At 38.6% G+C, this 15,118-nt stretch overlaps 1 protein-coding gene across 1 annotated transcript in view; it reads left to right on the forward strand.

The window, feature by feature from the left end:
• Window positions 1-15,118, forward strand: part of FAF1 (Fas (TNFRSF6) associated factor 1) — a 170,113-nt gene that overhangs the window by 150,465 nt on the left and 4,530 nt on the right. The window contains exon 18 of the mRNA XM_014939409.1: window positions 3,619-3,834. Within this exon, the coding sequence (XP_014794895.1) occupies window positions 3,619-3,834 (216 nt within the window). The remainder of the gene's footprint in view (window positions 1-3,618; window positions 3,835-15,118) is intronic.

Genomic DNA, 15,118 nt, shown 5'->3' on the forward strand with positions numbered 1-15,118 from the left:
CCTCTTTCAGGATCTAGTGTAGCTCTGTCCTGGCTCTGTGTCCATGTAGGTGTTTACATAAAGCATCATGTACATGAATTTACTTACATTAGAGACTTCCTCTTTTTCACCTCCTGGCAAATACAAAATGTGGTAAAAAGGCTGGGGTGCAGCCATGTTTTTCCCCTGAAGTCCCACCACATTTCAAAGGATAGGTAAAAAAGACTAGTCATTAAAATTATTTCCAATATTTCTTCAAATATAAGTCCTTACAGAACTGCTGTGAAACACAGCTGGTACTTCAAAAGGACTTTGTGAAAGCCCTTGATTAAAATTTTCAAAATAAAAGTGATATTCACATATAAATGTCTTGACTGAAATCAGAATTGATTGGAGGTTGTCCTTTGACTCCTAGGCATATAAGATTCTGTGAGCAAGTTGCTAATGAATACAAAGCTGTATCAGCAACCCTACTGAGTATCTGTCCTGAGTATGTTTCCAGTATTATATCAACTATAAATAAAACATAAATATTACAAATATTTATTCATTTATATAAAATATCGGAGTTTCAATATTTTTGATGGACTTAATGTAACTACTTTGCTTTGACTGTCATGGATCGTGGAGATCTGAAATTTGGAATTATATCCTCATTTAATTCTCCACTTTAACTAAAGTCCTTGGAGCTCATGGAATCCTGATAAATCACAGCCTTGCTTATTCTCCCCTTACATGTGACTTAAATGTATACTTGACATTTCAGTCTTGTGTACTTTGCTGATGTATGAAAAAATTGCATTATACAACTGCAAAAAAAGTTGGCTATGAACACATTTATTATTCCCTGAGAGAAACCCCATAAACAAACTGTATGAGCAATGCATTTGCACATATATATTTTCACCAAGGTAATTGCATTAAATAACCTGAACCATTTAAGCATTCAAGAATCTTTTAAACAGTACTGCGTTGTAAATATTAAATTCAGTCCAAACAGTAGTATTCCTTGGTTTGGGAAGGATGCAGTCCACTGCTTCTTTCTTATTCTGCAGTATCTGATGACTTATTTAGCTCCAGTTGTTAACATGAGCCAAGAATGGAAGCTAAAACACAACTGAAGGACCACGAAAGTGCACGAAACTGGACTGAGAATTGTGTCAAGAAGAGTTGAAAGAGGGCAATTCATTGAGGTTAATGTAATTGAACTAAATCAGTTCTGTAGCAGTAACAGGCTATTGAGCAATCGGCTCAGATTCAAGTAAGAAGTATGTTTTCCTTTTTTAAAGTAATATTGCATGCATAGAAACAATAATTCATGCTGCTTTATTATATCCACTCCTGAACCTTTTCTGATACCTTGGCCTTTTGGAAATCATTTTCTTAGGCAAAGGCTGCAAGATCGGTCCATGTTATCAAAATATACCTGAGCTTCCCTGTTTTAATGTAGAGTGCAGTAATGACAATAGGATCTGTTTGCTTAGCAGAACAAAAGGGATTTTAACAATAATGTTTACTAACACTCCCCATTTTCAAGTATACGGATTACTCCTACTGAAAATTGTTCTGCAACAGTGTTTGCTTACAGAGGCGGCTTTATGTTCCATTCGTATATTTAAAATCTGACTATTGAGCAATCCACGTACTGAACATCTTTTTATCAACAAACTGAAATTGCTTGTTCAGGTCCAAGAGTTATTAACATGATCCATCACATCATTGTTTTCTGACTTGGTTTGCTGGTACAGAATATCCGTTGCAAATTGCCATTTTATGTTGGAGCCTTGGAGACGAGTTACTTTGGGGAGCGACGCGCTCTTTGCACAAAGAGAAGAGCTCTAATGAGCTACTGTTGTTTATTTTTCTATAATATAATTGATTGGGTTCAGTAAATAATGTAGCATCTGTTGTTATACTGTGTGGGGAAATGTCAAAACAGAAAGATAGTAAGCAGGTGGTTGAGAATGGAGAGAGAGAGAAAATTAAAATAGAATCTATTTAAAATATAATCTCATAGTAGATGAGCGAAAATGAACTCAAGTTCTATGTATAAATATTTATACTGAGATATAATTTGCTCAGAGGTTCGTGTGTAAGAAGTAGACTATTTAAAAGCCTTCGTAATCTTGCTTCTGCCCAGTCCTTTCTCTTCAGTGTAATCACCCTCCATCAGTTTCTGTAACTAAATGACCTTGGGGAGGTTTTCAAAGACACAAATAGCAACTGTGTATCTTGAAAGTTCCTTGAAAATCCAGGTAAATCCCATGCCCGACTGCCTCTTCAGTTTGGAAAACTGTCTTTTTAGGCATATTTTGTGGAGGCAGCGTGATAATGCTGCTGCTTCCACTCATGGACATTCTCATTAACTGCTGCCTTAAGTGAGGTGATGGTCTGACGAGGCTGCTTTCTAAGCATGATCCAGTTTTTAACCAGTGCCTGTCCATGAGCCCCTGCAGCGCTCAGTACCCTCAAAAATCAAGCCCACCTCATTCCGTGGTCTAGTAATGGGCATCAATTTTTAAAGAAACCTTTTGATCAAAGTATGAGTGTTGTAGTAGCTCCCGGAGGCAGAGGATGGAGAACACAGACCTGGCTCCTGCCATTGAAATCCTGACCCCAGCAGCACACGCAACGTTAGCAGGAAGACCATCATACACATTTTCAGATATGTAGTATCATTGCAATTTTGGGGCTGATTTCATGCAAGTTGGTACAGAAAGTGTCCATGCCTGCGCTTGGGACCATCTTCCCGATTATGATAATTATAATAGCTTTAAATCTTCAAGCTCCCATTTCTGTTCTCTCAGTTTTCTTCTTTGACCATTCCCACTACTCTATGTATCTAATGTACTTTCATGATGCCGTTCCTACTTTTATACCTACTCTATGTATCTAATGTACTTTCATGATGTTGTTAATTACGTTTTTTAACAATGTTTTAGATTATTTACAGTAAACCTCCTGCATATATTTCTTTTTACTCTGAACTGCCACTAAAGGTCTTGTCTTTGCTGCAAATGGTCAATTACTCTGTGCAAGAGGAAGGCAATTTGATAAGTGCATTTGAAGAAATACTTTTACTGCTTTTTAATTTATACCGTTTAAAAAAGCAATTGATTTTTAATTACATCTTTTAACAATGTTTTAGATTATTTATAGTAAACCTCCTGCATATATTTCTTTTTACTCTGAACTGCCACTAAAGGTCTTGTCTTTGCTGCAAATGGTCAATTACTCTGTGCAAGAGGAAGGCAATTTGATGAGTGCATTTGAAGAAATACTTTTACTGCCTTTTAATTTATACCGTTTAAAAAAGCAATTGGCCACCTGACAATTAATCTCTCATTCAAATTTTTTCCAAGGCTTTCTGCCAAATGATTAAATTACTTATCCCCATCGTGCATTAACTGTAGACCTAATAATATGTGTTATAAAGAAGGATTTATTTTAATTACTTGTCTGGTGGGCTGTTATTAAGAAATGAAGAAAACTTATTTTGTCATTGAGATATAAAGCAGAGCTACGGCTCTGGAGCACTGTGCTGCTCTCCAAGTTCTAGACGAAATAAAAAGCAAAGCTTTCCGTCCTTTTCTTCTGTTGCCAGCCTTGCAACCTAAATGGTTATTTTTCCTTCCTCAGGCTATCAGGCTCTCTCTTGAGCAGTCTTTGCCCCCCGAGCCGAAGGAGGAGAGCACCGAGTCCGTCAGTAAACTGCGCATCCGGACGCCCAGCGGAGAGTTCTTTGAGCGGCGTTTCCTGGCCAGCAGCAAACTGCAGGTCGTCTTTGATTTTGTAGCTTCCAAGGGGTATCCTTGGGAGGAGTACAAGCTGCTGGGCACCTTTCCGAGGAGAGATGTGAGTAAACGTATACTTTCCAGGAATAAATATCACTAGTTCTTACTCTTGCGTGTTAGATGCACAGTGTGCTATAGCGTAGAAGGTAAAAGACATGCCTGAGTAGGTTAGTGCTGCCAAGCTCTGTGGCCATCAGCAAGCCAGGTGCTGACCTACCAATGCTGTCTTATGTTACGTGCAAAATTGTGTTGCAAAACCTGTTTCCAGTGCCATTATAAAAGTCTTCTGATTCTGAAATGAGCTGTGGGCCATGTTCAATGCAAACTGCCCGAGGGTGCTGAGCCAGCAGCACCCACCTCCTGTTTTGAAGGAAGCCGTGTCGGTATTAGTGTGGTGTTTAGGTCTGTTCTGGGCTGGGACTCCTGAGCTTTCTGGTTTTGCCATTTAGATGCAATGGTATGTTACAAGCAAGGAAGGCTCAGTGTCAGACAGTGTACAGTTATGAGCTAATCAGTACATTCTAATGAATTATTCATCTGCCTATTACATAATACCAGTAAATAATCGTTTATATCTCCTACCTCGAAATTCTAATGATGTTCCTGCTGCGACCGATTTTCAAAATCCATACTGCTTACAAAAGCCAATTAAATTCCATTGATTTATCAACAGATATTTATGTGCTGGTTACTAAGTTTCTTTGAAAATATACCTATGTGTTTTCTGCTGTATTAGAAATTGACTTTCATTTCTCATCTGGCCGTTGTTACACCAAAGGTAGAAGTTGGACCCAGTAGGTCCAACCGTGCAGTCGTGCCCCTCATGACAGGCGAAGGTACTGGCCACTGCAGAGGTGACAGCTCAGAGCCAAGCAGTGATGGGTGAAGCTCAGCAGGATTTTGGCCATGGTGCCTGAGCACTGCACACGACGGGGGGCAGCTCTGGGTTGTGTTTGCTGGGGGCATCTCCAGGTGACTGGTTAAGCCATTTTTCATCCATGTTGCTCAGTAACTTGGGTTGCTTTTCTGGTTTGTTTCCCATCGCTGCCCCTGGAGGATGTTCATGAGGAATAAGGCTCTATCAGCGAGTTTACAGAACTGCTTTGGAACAGATACCTCTTGCTTTATCACCTTATTTCTAAGGGGAAGCAAATAATGTCCATAGCACACATACGGCCTTGAGAGTGGGTGTGATTTCTGACCAATCTTTGGCATAAATCAGTGAACAGGATTGTGGTTTTCCCAGCTTTTCTTCCACCTTGTCTTATGTGGAGAATCCTAATCAGTTAGACTGAAAAGCAGCATTTAAGGAATCTCATTAGTCACTAATTAACTTCACTCCTTAAGCATATAATATCATTTCCAGTGGAACCAAAGACTAGAAGTCATCTGCGTTTCCAGGAATACTGATCATTCAGTTTACTTGACAGAATAAAAATAGTCTTTTACAGCCTAAACAATGTTTTCATGTATTATATATATTCTGCAAGTCATACCTCCCTATTTGTAACATATTTATGTCTTGGTACATATTTCATACAAAAAAATCCTACAAGTATATTACTCTAACTTGTTACATTTGTTTTGCACTTTAGACTGGCTGTTCCTGTACCTAACCACATCATCATAATTATTAATTTTAGTCCTCTGTAACAAACTCAAAAATTGATCAGATGACTCTCATAAGAGCAAATCAAAAAAGGAGCAGAATAAAAAAAAAAGACCACTAAACTAGAACAGGCTGGTATTTTCAGTACATTTGTGACACCGCCAGGGAGAAAATGCTGCGGCGAAGGAAGGAGAATTTAATGGCAGGATACGGAGCCGTAGGTCTGTTGCATGAGAAGCAAAGACCCTGTCCTCTTTTTTTCTGTGATTCCAACCTAATAAAGCCATGTATGAGGAGTCACATAAATGATTCATGCCGATTGACTCAGTGGCTGTGTATGAATCCGGTTGCCATTGTGACCACCAGAGCTACAACAGACAAAAAATAATCCCCAGGGGTTTGCTAACCAGTGAGAACTGTAAATGACATCTGCCACGGTGCCCAGGTTTGGAAAGGCAGAAATGTGCAACTCCATACACAGATTTAAAAAAAAATAAAATTAAATTTAAAAGTAATTGATGGATGCCTTGGAAGTACGGTAAAAATAAATATTCATTGACTTAGGCTTCATGGCCTATAAGTCTCTTAAAAATACACTAAGTTTTCAAGACCTTTGTGGTATGTGATGTGTATCACAAACATCCACTGAAATCTGCACAACAAGATCAAAGCACTTAAAATGCATGTGCTCCAGAAAATACTAGTTTTTAAAATGTCTGTTTGTGTTTAAACTATACACAATGATTTTGGAAAAAATTACTTTGCTGGAATTTTTGCTGCAATCAGATGAAAACATGTCTTCTCAAGTTAGTATTTTTTTCTTCAGTTCTAATCTCTATTACAATAACATACACACCCCTAAAAGTGAATTATCAAAATGAGGGGATTATCATCAACCAAATCTGCATTTTCTTGTAATAAATTTGTCACAGCATTTTTACCTGCTTTTCAAAGCCATCAGTCCCGCTACAGTGTCGTTGAAGTATTTTTACTACTTTGGTAAATACAAATTCATTAGTTCTTAGTTCTATGTTCCAGTTGCTTACACAGATATCCTTAGCTAACTTAAAGTTGGTATCATAACCCTACTGTAAATACAAACTTCTACACATGAGTAAATACACAGATTAACCTTTTCCAGACACTACTTGTAGATTTTAAAGCAGCAGTGACATTCCAAAGCAGTTAAGCACATGCAGTGACTTGTTATTGGGTCTTTGTCACCGACTGTGTTGTTCTTTCTTCTGGCGCTGAAATTAGATATTAACCACCTCCTGTCCCCGTACCTTTCCCAGTGAAACTGTCCCCACCAGTGTGTGTCACAGGGCTCAGCCTGGGACAGCAGGTAGCTTGTACCTCTAGCTGTGAAACCGTTTGGCAAGCACATCTTCCGGAGTGAAAAACTGCATTATAAGTTCTTTGCATTATTCTTAGATGCACCTGCAAAGACTTTATGGAAGCAGATGTGTGTGCCACTTAAATGTAAGTGCTGATTTTAGAATTATGGTTCCTTTTCTTCCAAGAATTGCTCTAATCTTCAAAATGCATTTAACTATAACAAAAAGAGCTTGCCCTAAGCATATTAGCATGCTCAGTCAACCTTCTCATTCACTGCTTCTAAGACCCCTTCTCTTAAAAGCCTTCCCAGACACTAATTTCAGTAGTCCTCTCGCTCTGCCAGCTGCAAGATCCACCTTCTCCCTGGACACTTCCCAGAGGATCAGTTCCTCACTTCCTTCTGCAGTGGAGATCTGCAGAAGGCTTCCTGAAACCCTTTCACATCTTACGGCCTGGGCATTTCACCACACTTCAGGCCAGAAGCTGAAGGGGTCTGACCAGGTCTTCCTGAAACTATAGGAGGAATGTGCAGAACAAACTTACCCAAAGGGGGCTTCAGCCACCCTCTGGGGTTAATGATACGTCTGTGAGCATTTTATGGTATCTGTCAGAAAGGGAGGTCCTCTCTTTTGAAAGACTATTTTTAAAAGACTGAATTTACCAATTTCTCCTGAAAAACCAAAACTGCAATCTACAATTTCGTCTGCTCATTATTTCTCCTTCAGGTGGAGCATTAGTTATGTATTTGAGAGTATGCCTTTTGCAGACACGGAATTAGAGACTTAAGCTCTTTATTTACTGTATCTGGAAGCCCTGGTAAGCCAAGACTTCTACAGTATTTCACATTTCATTTTTCTGAGCCACAGCTTAGGATCAGGTGGCAGTTAAGTCACTTAAGGTTATTTAAATGCATCTAAAATGTTGCTTAATAATTCAGAACCAGTTTGCTCTGTTTAGGGTATTAAGATTTTTTAAATCCTTTTAATTAACCAATTTCAACAGCAGTTTAAATAAACAGAAACAAAAAATCTGTCTCCCTTGAAAGGGCAGAAAATAAATTTAACTCAAATTGCATGTCGATTTAAATTAGGTATGATCAGGATTTCAATAAATTTAGGGCCAGACAGTTCTTAATATTATATGGAAGTATAGAGTAAGGTATTCCTCCAAACCCAAATGTGATCATTCGCTCCTGGCAGCAGTAATCCTCTTTGCCCGCAGTGGTGAAAACAGCCCCACAGGACAGTAAGTTTAGCTGCAGCACTCGGGACACGAACTCATCCGAGCAGGGAACTGTCCTCTGATGTTCTCAGAAAGGTAATGTCAGAACACGATCCCTATATTGCTATGCCAGATAGTTTGGCAATTTTTTACATCAGTTCTAGAAGCCGTCATTTGTAAGGATTATTCTGCATTTCACCCAGTGCAAATGACTTCCTTCAAATAACCTACTTTTAAACGCATTAGGTGGTGTCTAAACTCTTTAAATGGGAGAGTTCTATGTCCGGCACCATCTCTGGCTTTTAACAGTCTTTCCCCTTATCATCATCTTGATAGAAAGATGGAAGGAATATGTTACCGTGAGAAAGGGTTCACGCAGTGCCATGGTTATACCCAGTAGCACTTTTGGTAATTTCACTTAAATCAGGAATGTGCCTTGAATACCTGCCTTATGGAAAAAGGAGGGTTTCAGATTAATTAAATATTTTTCTGATATGTTAAAAAAATTTGACAATGTTTTTGTAATTTCAGGGAAAATGTAATGTGATCCACGTAGTTTTCCAGTTTATCAGTTACTGATATTTATATTTCCTGCTACATGAAGCAGTATTATCACCTGTTTTAATGCACATAATTTAAAATTTTTCAGGTCAGGTGGTGGCATGTGTTTATCAGCTCTGAGCTAGTTTACACAAGGCCACAACCACCTACAAAGGTAGACATCCCTCCTTTTGTCATTTACAGCTGCCTTTAAGTCAATAGTACCTGCCCTTGTCTTACCTCTCTTTTCAGGATACGTTGTTACTTTATTTATTCAAGCAGTTCTGTTTAGTTTGGTTAAGACACTGAGAAGTTGCTTAAGCAAATTGGCCATACCAGCCTAGCATATTCCCATGCCTCTTTGAGAAGTGTGGTTTCTGATCCTTCTTCCTGATGACTTGTAACAGCAGAAGGGCTGGACTGATGAACCTTGAGTGGGAGAGGAACGGACCACGTATCGTGGCAGCCAGAAGGGTGAAGCATTTGCAGCCCCTGGGTTTTATTGCTTTGTTGCTCACAAAGAACAGTATCGCGTTATTTCAGCCAGCGCCTACAAAGGGAGTAGGTGATATTCTTGCCCTACTCAATGGCAGTATTTTAGAGAACATTGAGGAGGTTTTGTTTCTTGAAATATAATGTTTACTTTTGTGGAAATACAATTTCCTTATAGGCAGTCAAAAATTCTGTCAGTATTACAGAAGGATTTTTCATAACATTTTCTTCCAAGAACGACAGACTCGATCTGTCTTTTCAGACCTGGTGTCTTTGGATAAGTAACTGCGATACGCGAAGAGAAAGATTAAAGCCCTTCGTGTATGGAGTGACTCAAAGGAGATGGCAGGACTCTCTTCCTCGTCTCGTAGATGTAAGCGTATTCTAAAAAGAAATAGAATTACATTCCGTAGGTCAATATAGTTTCTGATCTCTCCCAGCAGCTCTATTTGAATACGGGGCATGTTTAACCGATTTCAGGAAATAGGTGTGCATTTCAGATTCTATTTTACTTGAGCCTGGCTAAAGCAAGCAAGCATTCCCCACAACCCTCAATGCCCAACGCGGCGTGTGAACTCTCAGCTGAGTCATCCTCATTAGTTCACCCAATGACTAATGCCAACCATGTGATTAATATATTCCACCCAAGCACATCCCTCTGACCAAGAAGTGTTCTTTTATTCAGCGCTGCCCCATTTTACAAAACATTTATTTCAGGGGAGGCGCGTTATTGTTCCGGGGAAGATGCCTTAGTTAAGCCGTGGAGCTGTGCTGTTGCATATGGCATTATCCAGAGTAAACTGGGCTTAAGATATTTTGTACGCTTTCCCCAGAATTTATGCTTAATGCCAATTTTGTGGGTTTTTTTTTTTTTCCCCCTCGTAGAAAGAAAATGTAATGATAAAATACCAATAAAGAGCCTTTGTAATAGTATGATACTAAGAACGCTGTGTCTGGTTACCAGAAAATTTAATGATCTCCTGCTGTTTTGGTAATTGCATAAGTAATACATCAGACTAAATCACCAAAGCAGTCTTAGGCGCGCTTTTTATTCTATTTACCTATCTACCAATCACAATGTTATACTGTAGATATCATTGTGGTATCTGAACATCTTAATCCTTTGAACTTGTGATAAAAAATCCTTTCGGATTGTTTTTCCATGCAGTTATAATTAAGTGCACATGAATCCAGTCCTGGGTCATTCTCCTGTGAGTGACTGTTCCCATCCACTCCCCTTGGGGACGTTATGTGAAGTTCTTGCAGTTCACTTGGAGCACTAAATGTACTTACATCTTTTCAAACTTCCAGAAGATGTGACTGTTTCCTTCCTTTCAGCCCTTCATCGATACCCACAGTAAAAGCTGTAGCATTTCTGGGGACATTAGTTCTCTTCTCTGTCGTTAGCACATTTTAAAGTAATTAAATACATGAGTAATTGCTAGTTTGATATAAGCACTCTGGCAGCAGTGCCCACAAGTAATGGACCAGTTTACTCCTTGGCACAGCAGAAAGGATGCTTAACATACAGATGCTCTGATCTGTAAATGCCAGTACTTAAACCATTTCTCTGCTGGGCAAGAAAAGGGAAAGTAAATCGTGTGAAGGAGCAGGAGATGGAGCTCTTCTGCCCGCGGGTCCTTTGTCAGGGACAGACACCTTCCAGGGTATTTTGTGGGCTACTCTTTTCCCAAGAAACCACACAAAGAATTCCTGAATAGATCAAAGGGAGGAAAGTGGAAAATCTGAGGAGAGCTTTACAGCACCTTCCTCTGCCCTCAGAATCTGAAGTCCTCCAGTCTGGGGGTTGTTGGCTCGGTGGAGACCAGCACCATTTTGTCCAGTACCTGCAGAGAACTCCTCTGACTGACACTAACTGGTCAGTGTGTAAGGCAACTTGTGTAATACTTGAAGGTCACCAGTACCACATCAACAAAAGTAATATTTTTGAAAGAGTCTCTAATGAATTGAAATACTGTTGTGTTTTCACTTCTTCTGCCAAAGTGAAAGAGTGTATTTGTTATTTTGTCATTGAAAACGAGCTGTTTGAAAGGCTAGAGGAAGATGTGGCCTTTTTGTAGTGATTTTTCAGCAAGATTGATTCTTAGAAATAAATACAAAACAGATATTCAGTCATGTTAGTAACTGGATGTATTTTGGCTGTATTTTGGGGAGTACTGACCACTAAACAAAATTTCTGATCTCAGGCTAAAAAGAAGCCCAGAACTACCTCACAGCTACCCGAGCGGAACTGCTGTACACAGTGTTTCCCAACATCTTTCATTGCAAGATAAACTTTATTTATATATTTCTTCTACAACCCACTGTTAAAAAGTCACTGGATTTTGATAAAAGTCTGATATTTTTTTTAACACAATGAACACCTGGGATTTGGTGCAAGAATTATTAGTGTTTATGGGGTTTTTTTAAGCTTTATTCCACAAACATAAGGTATTTTTTCCAATTTTAAAAAAAATCAAATTTTCATGTAGAATCATGAATTTGTAATGTTGGACTTTTACAAAGCACCAGATAATTCAGGCATCACTATATAAATATAGCAACTCTGGGTTTGGGCTTATCCTTACTACTTACTCTCCTGCCGTTATGTTTCATATTTTATACAACAGAGGAGAACACAGTTGCTATCTTAATTTGCTGTCTAAAAAGCCAAGTAACACAAGTCAGGTTTATAAGCCTTCACTGATTAAAATCTATGCAGCAGATTCTTTTCTGATATAAATTATGTTAAGTCAATGAAAATTTAAAGCATGTACAGATTGGTGGCATCTTGGGTATCTCAGAGCTTTGCACGGCTTTTCTAAGTGGAGGGTGTAACATCACAATTCTCTGGTTTATCAGCATGTTCCTTTGCTTAGTAAATATATTTTTAAAACATGCTTAATCTCAAATACTGATTAGAGAAAATCTCTTCAGAGAAATAAGAGAGTAAGAGCATGACATATCTGCATTAAAGTTTTGTGCTTAGCACGAGAGTAGAAGTCTTTTACTATGACATATTTTTCCTTATTTGTGACAGCTTTCTTCAATTCACATGTAAATTATCTCCAAGTTTATTCAAGTAAACCAGATCTAATTGCATATATTTCTATAAAGTGGCCCTACTTTTGTTTGTTGCTCAAGTTGAGCATATTATCCCCATAACCCATAGATATTTCAATAGGTAGAAAGGATCCACTGTATTTGTTTGTGTGTCGTTCTGAAAATATAGTTTTTTAAACAGATCTGGTACTTTACCAGGTGTGCCTTTAAGTAATTTCTATTGCATTTATACTTTAGGAGGATTAGGAAAGAGAGTAAAAGAACCCTTTGTCCGTTAGATTCATTAAATGTATTCATGCGTGTGTAAGTGGTATAGAGGCTGTGCTGCTCGGGAATCAGATCCTTGTCCGAGGGTGTAGAGAAAGGTGAAGGGTGTGATATTTACTGCTTGTGTAAGTGTCATAATAATTGTGTATTCGATTCTTTACTTTTAAATGACCTTCCTGGGCATTAAGCCATTATTTTTTTTTTTTTTGGTATTTATCTTTTCCCTGCAGAGTTAGGGAGGGTAAGGAACCACACCTTTGAAATGGTAAAAGTACAGCTGTTCAGGATGTGAATGTGTAATAGAACAGACAGCTCAGCAAAAGTGAAGACAGAAATAATACAAACATTGTTGTAGAAGGAAAAAGACTTTGCTACAAAAATGTATTAAAATGTTGTTTAAACTAATCTTAATTTTCATTATTGGGTCATTAAAAAACCCAAGGAATTTATTCAGAATAAAGTGTAAGTATCTGCTATGTTCTTACAGGAGAATTATAAGAGTTAACATTACTGTATTTTGGTTTTGCGCATCTTAAATCATTCAATCTTCAAACCAACTAGTTAGTGCTTAGTGGAAATAATTCCCAAAAATTCATTTAAACAAAATACCTGTTAAAATAATAAATTTCCTGTGCACCAAACCAACATCAATTACATAATGAAGCTCTTTACATTAAAAGATGAGTCTTGGCTCCAGCGTGCCAAAGCATAAGGTCCTGTGAAAGTGTATCCAGAGTTGGAAGAAAAGCACTGTCTTACCAGCTTAAACCTCTTCCAGTGAAAGTGAGACATTTTGTAGCTCAATGACAACATCTCCCACCGATAGAAATAAGGTCCTGTGACCACCCTCTGGTCACGGAGGCAGAAAGCCTTCCCTGGAGAGGGGAGGGCTAAAGTTTGCGGGGAAGGTAAAAGATGAAAACTCCCAGGGCTGCATCTGCTCTGGCTTTGGGACACCCCGAATGCACACACACGTTATTCTGCAGAATTCGGTGAGCATGAACAGTAGTCATTTTGCTGTCAGTTGAGTTATACTCTTGTAATATCTGAACAGTGTGTCCTTCCTCTGGAACCCTCCTCACTCTCTAAATTTGGAACAGCTTAGAGCCTCTTTTAAAGCGATTTTAGTTTACATTTCATTATAAAGTACTTACCTTAGCAAAACCACAAAAATATATTTTAAAAATACATTTGCCTCATCAGCTGGTATCACCACGTAACGTGCGGGTGGACTCTTAGAATGCATGTGACTGGTAGAAAGTCAGATATTGTAGCACTTGAAAATACGGAGAAACACTGTGCTTTTAGCATTTGTTCAGGCCTTTAACAAGAAGGCATTGGTTTCACCAGGAGGGTACCTGTGTGATCTCACTGAGTTCAACAGGAGCAGATCCGATTCAGTATATAAACACACGCGTAAATTATTTCCTATGTGATTGCCAACAATATACAAAATATTTAAATAATAAAAGTGTGGGGTTTGGACAATGTAACTTACCTGACGTGCAGGGCTGTTCTGAAGAGAGCACAGTGCAAAGGACACCAGGGCAAAGGACTGGCAGCGCTGAAGTGGACACCAGAATTTATGCTAATGGTAATGAAACAAGGTGCACAGATTGAGATATGAAGGTAGTTTAATACTTCGTATTGTGAAATAATAATCTACATCTATTTAAGCGAATAAATTCATTAAAAGACAACATTGGACACCCTTTTGCAGGCTACAGCTCTTCCAGGGTCCTTTGATCTCTATTATACATCATTCTTTGGGTTCTAATTCTGTTTTAAAATCCTGTAAGTTACAAAGCATCTTAGGTCTTATATTTCATACATTTACAAGAGAAACCATTTCTTTTGGTAGGAGATGTGTTCTCTAATAAGGCTTCTATTCTTCGTAGTAAACAACATATTTACAAACCACAAATAACAAAGTAGAAGCTGCAGAAGGGTTATGGTGTGATAATTAAGTACAATGGCGACCCATATGAACAGAAAATGCCAAGGAGCTAAAACAAAGCAACAACAGCTTTGTTTGTTGACAGATGCAGGAGCCATATTGTTAGTTAATTGGGTAATGGTGTAAACATTTGCAAACTCTGCTGTCCCTGGGTGAATTCAGCAGCACACCGAAATTATGGTGAAAAGCTGCGCAGTCCTTTTGCTGCAGGTACTTCTCAGTGCTTTTCGCTGACCTTCTAAGTGGGAAGGCGCTGAGGAAGGGACATCACACCTTGTTATTTAAGGTGCTTGAAGTTCACAAAGTTTGGGGTTTAGACCAGGATGTGTATCTTGAATTACACTCCAGTGAATAACGGGTTTCCATATGGTTGCAGCCAGGAAGACTCTGCTCGTTGCTGAGGCTTTGCTTTTCAGATTTGTTTGGGTTTGGTTTGTTTTATCCAAATGTAGCAGAGACTTGTTCTGTCTTTCCCAGCTTTTCTTGCAAAAAGAGGTTGCAGGGTTTGAAAACAGAGAGGTCTAATTAGATACTGGCTTCAACTGAAGAGGAAAATTGCCTCTCAGGTGCACAATCCCTCATGTGCTGTGAATGGCAGAGACCCCGATTTACCGCGCTTTCCCTGCCTGTGCGTGACAGCGGACTGTAACAGAATACCAAAATAGTCAAAAATGCAACAAGATACTTAATTAGCATACTTCTGTAATCACAAACTTAAATGGACTACTTTGGCTGTTTTTTACATAACAGGTTTGCTTTCTAAGATAATAACCTTTCAATAATTTAAGCAGCATCTGTGCAGGAATGCATAATTGGACTGTAGATAATAGGAGTCTAAAATTGAGTCTGGTTTTTATA

This window comes from Calidris pugnax, unplaced genomic scaffold (assembly GCF_001431845.1).
Source record: "Calidris pugnax isolate Ruff unplaced genomic scaffold, ASM143184v1 scaffold18, whole genome shotgun sequence".
Classification (NCBI taxonomy): domain Eukaryota; kingdom Metazoa; phylum Chordata; class Aves; order Charadriiformes; family Scolopacidae; genus Calidris; species Calidris pugnax.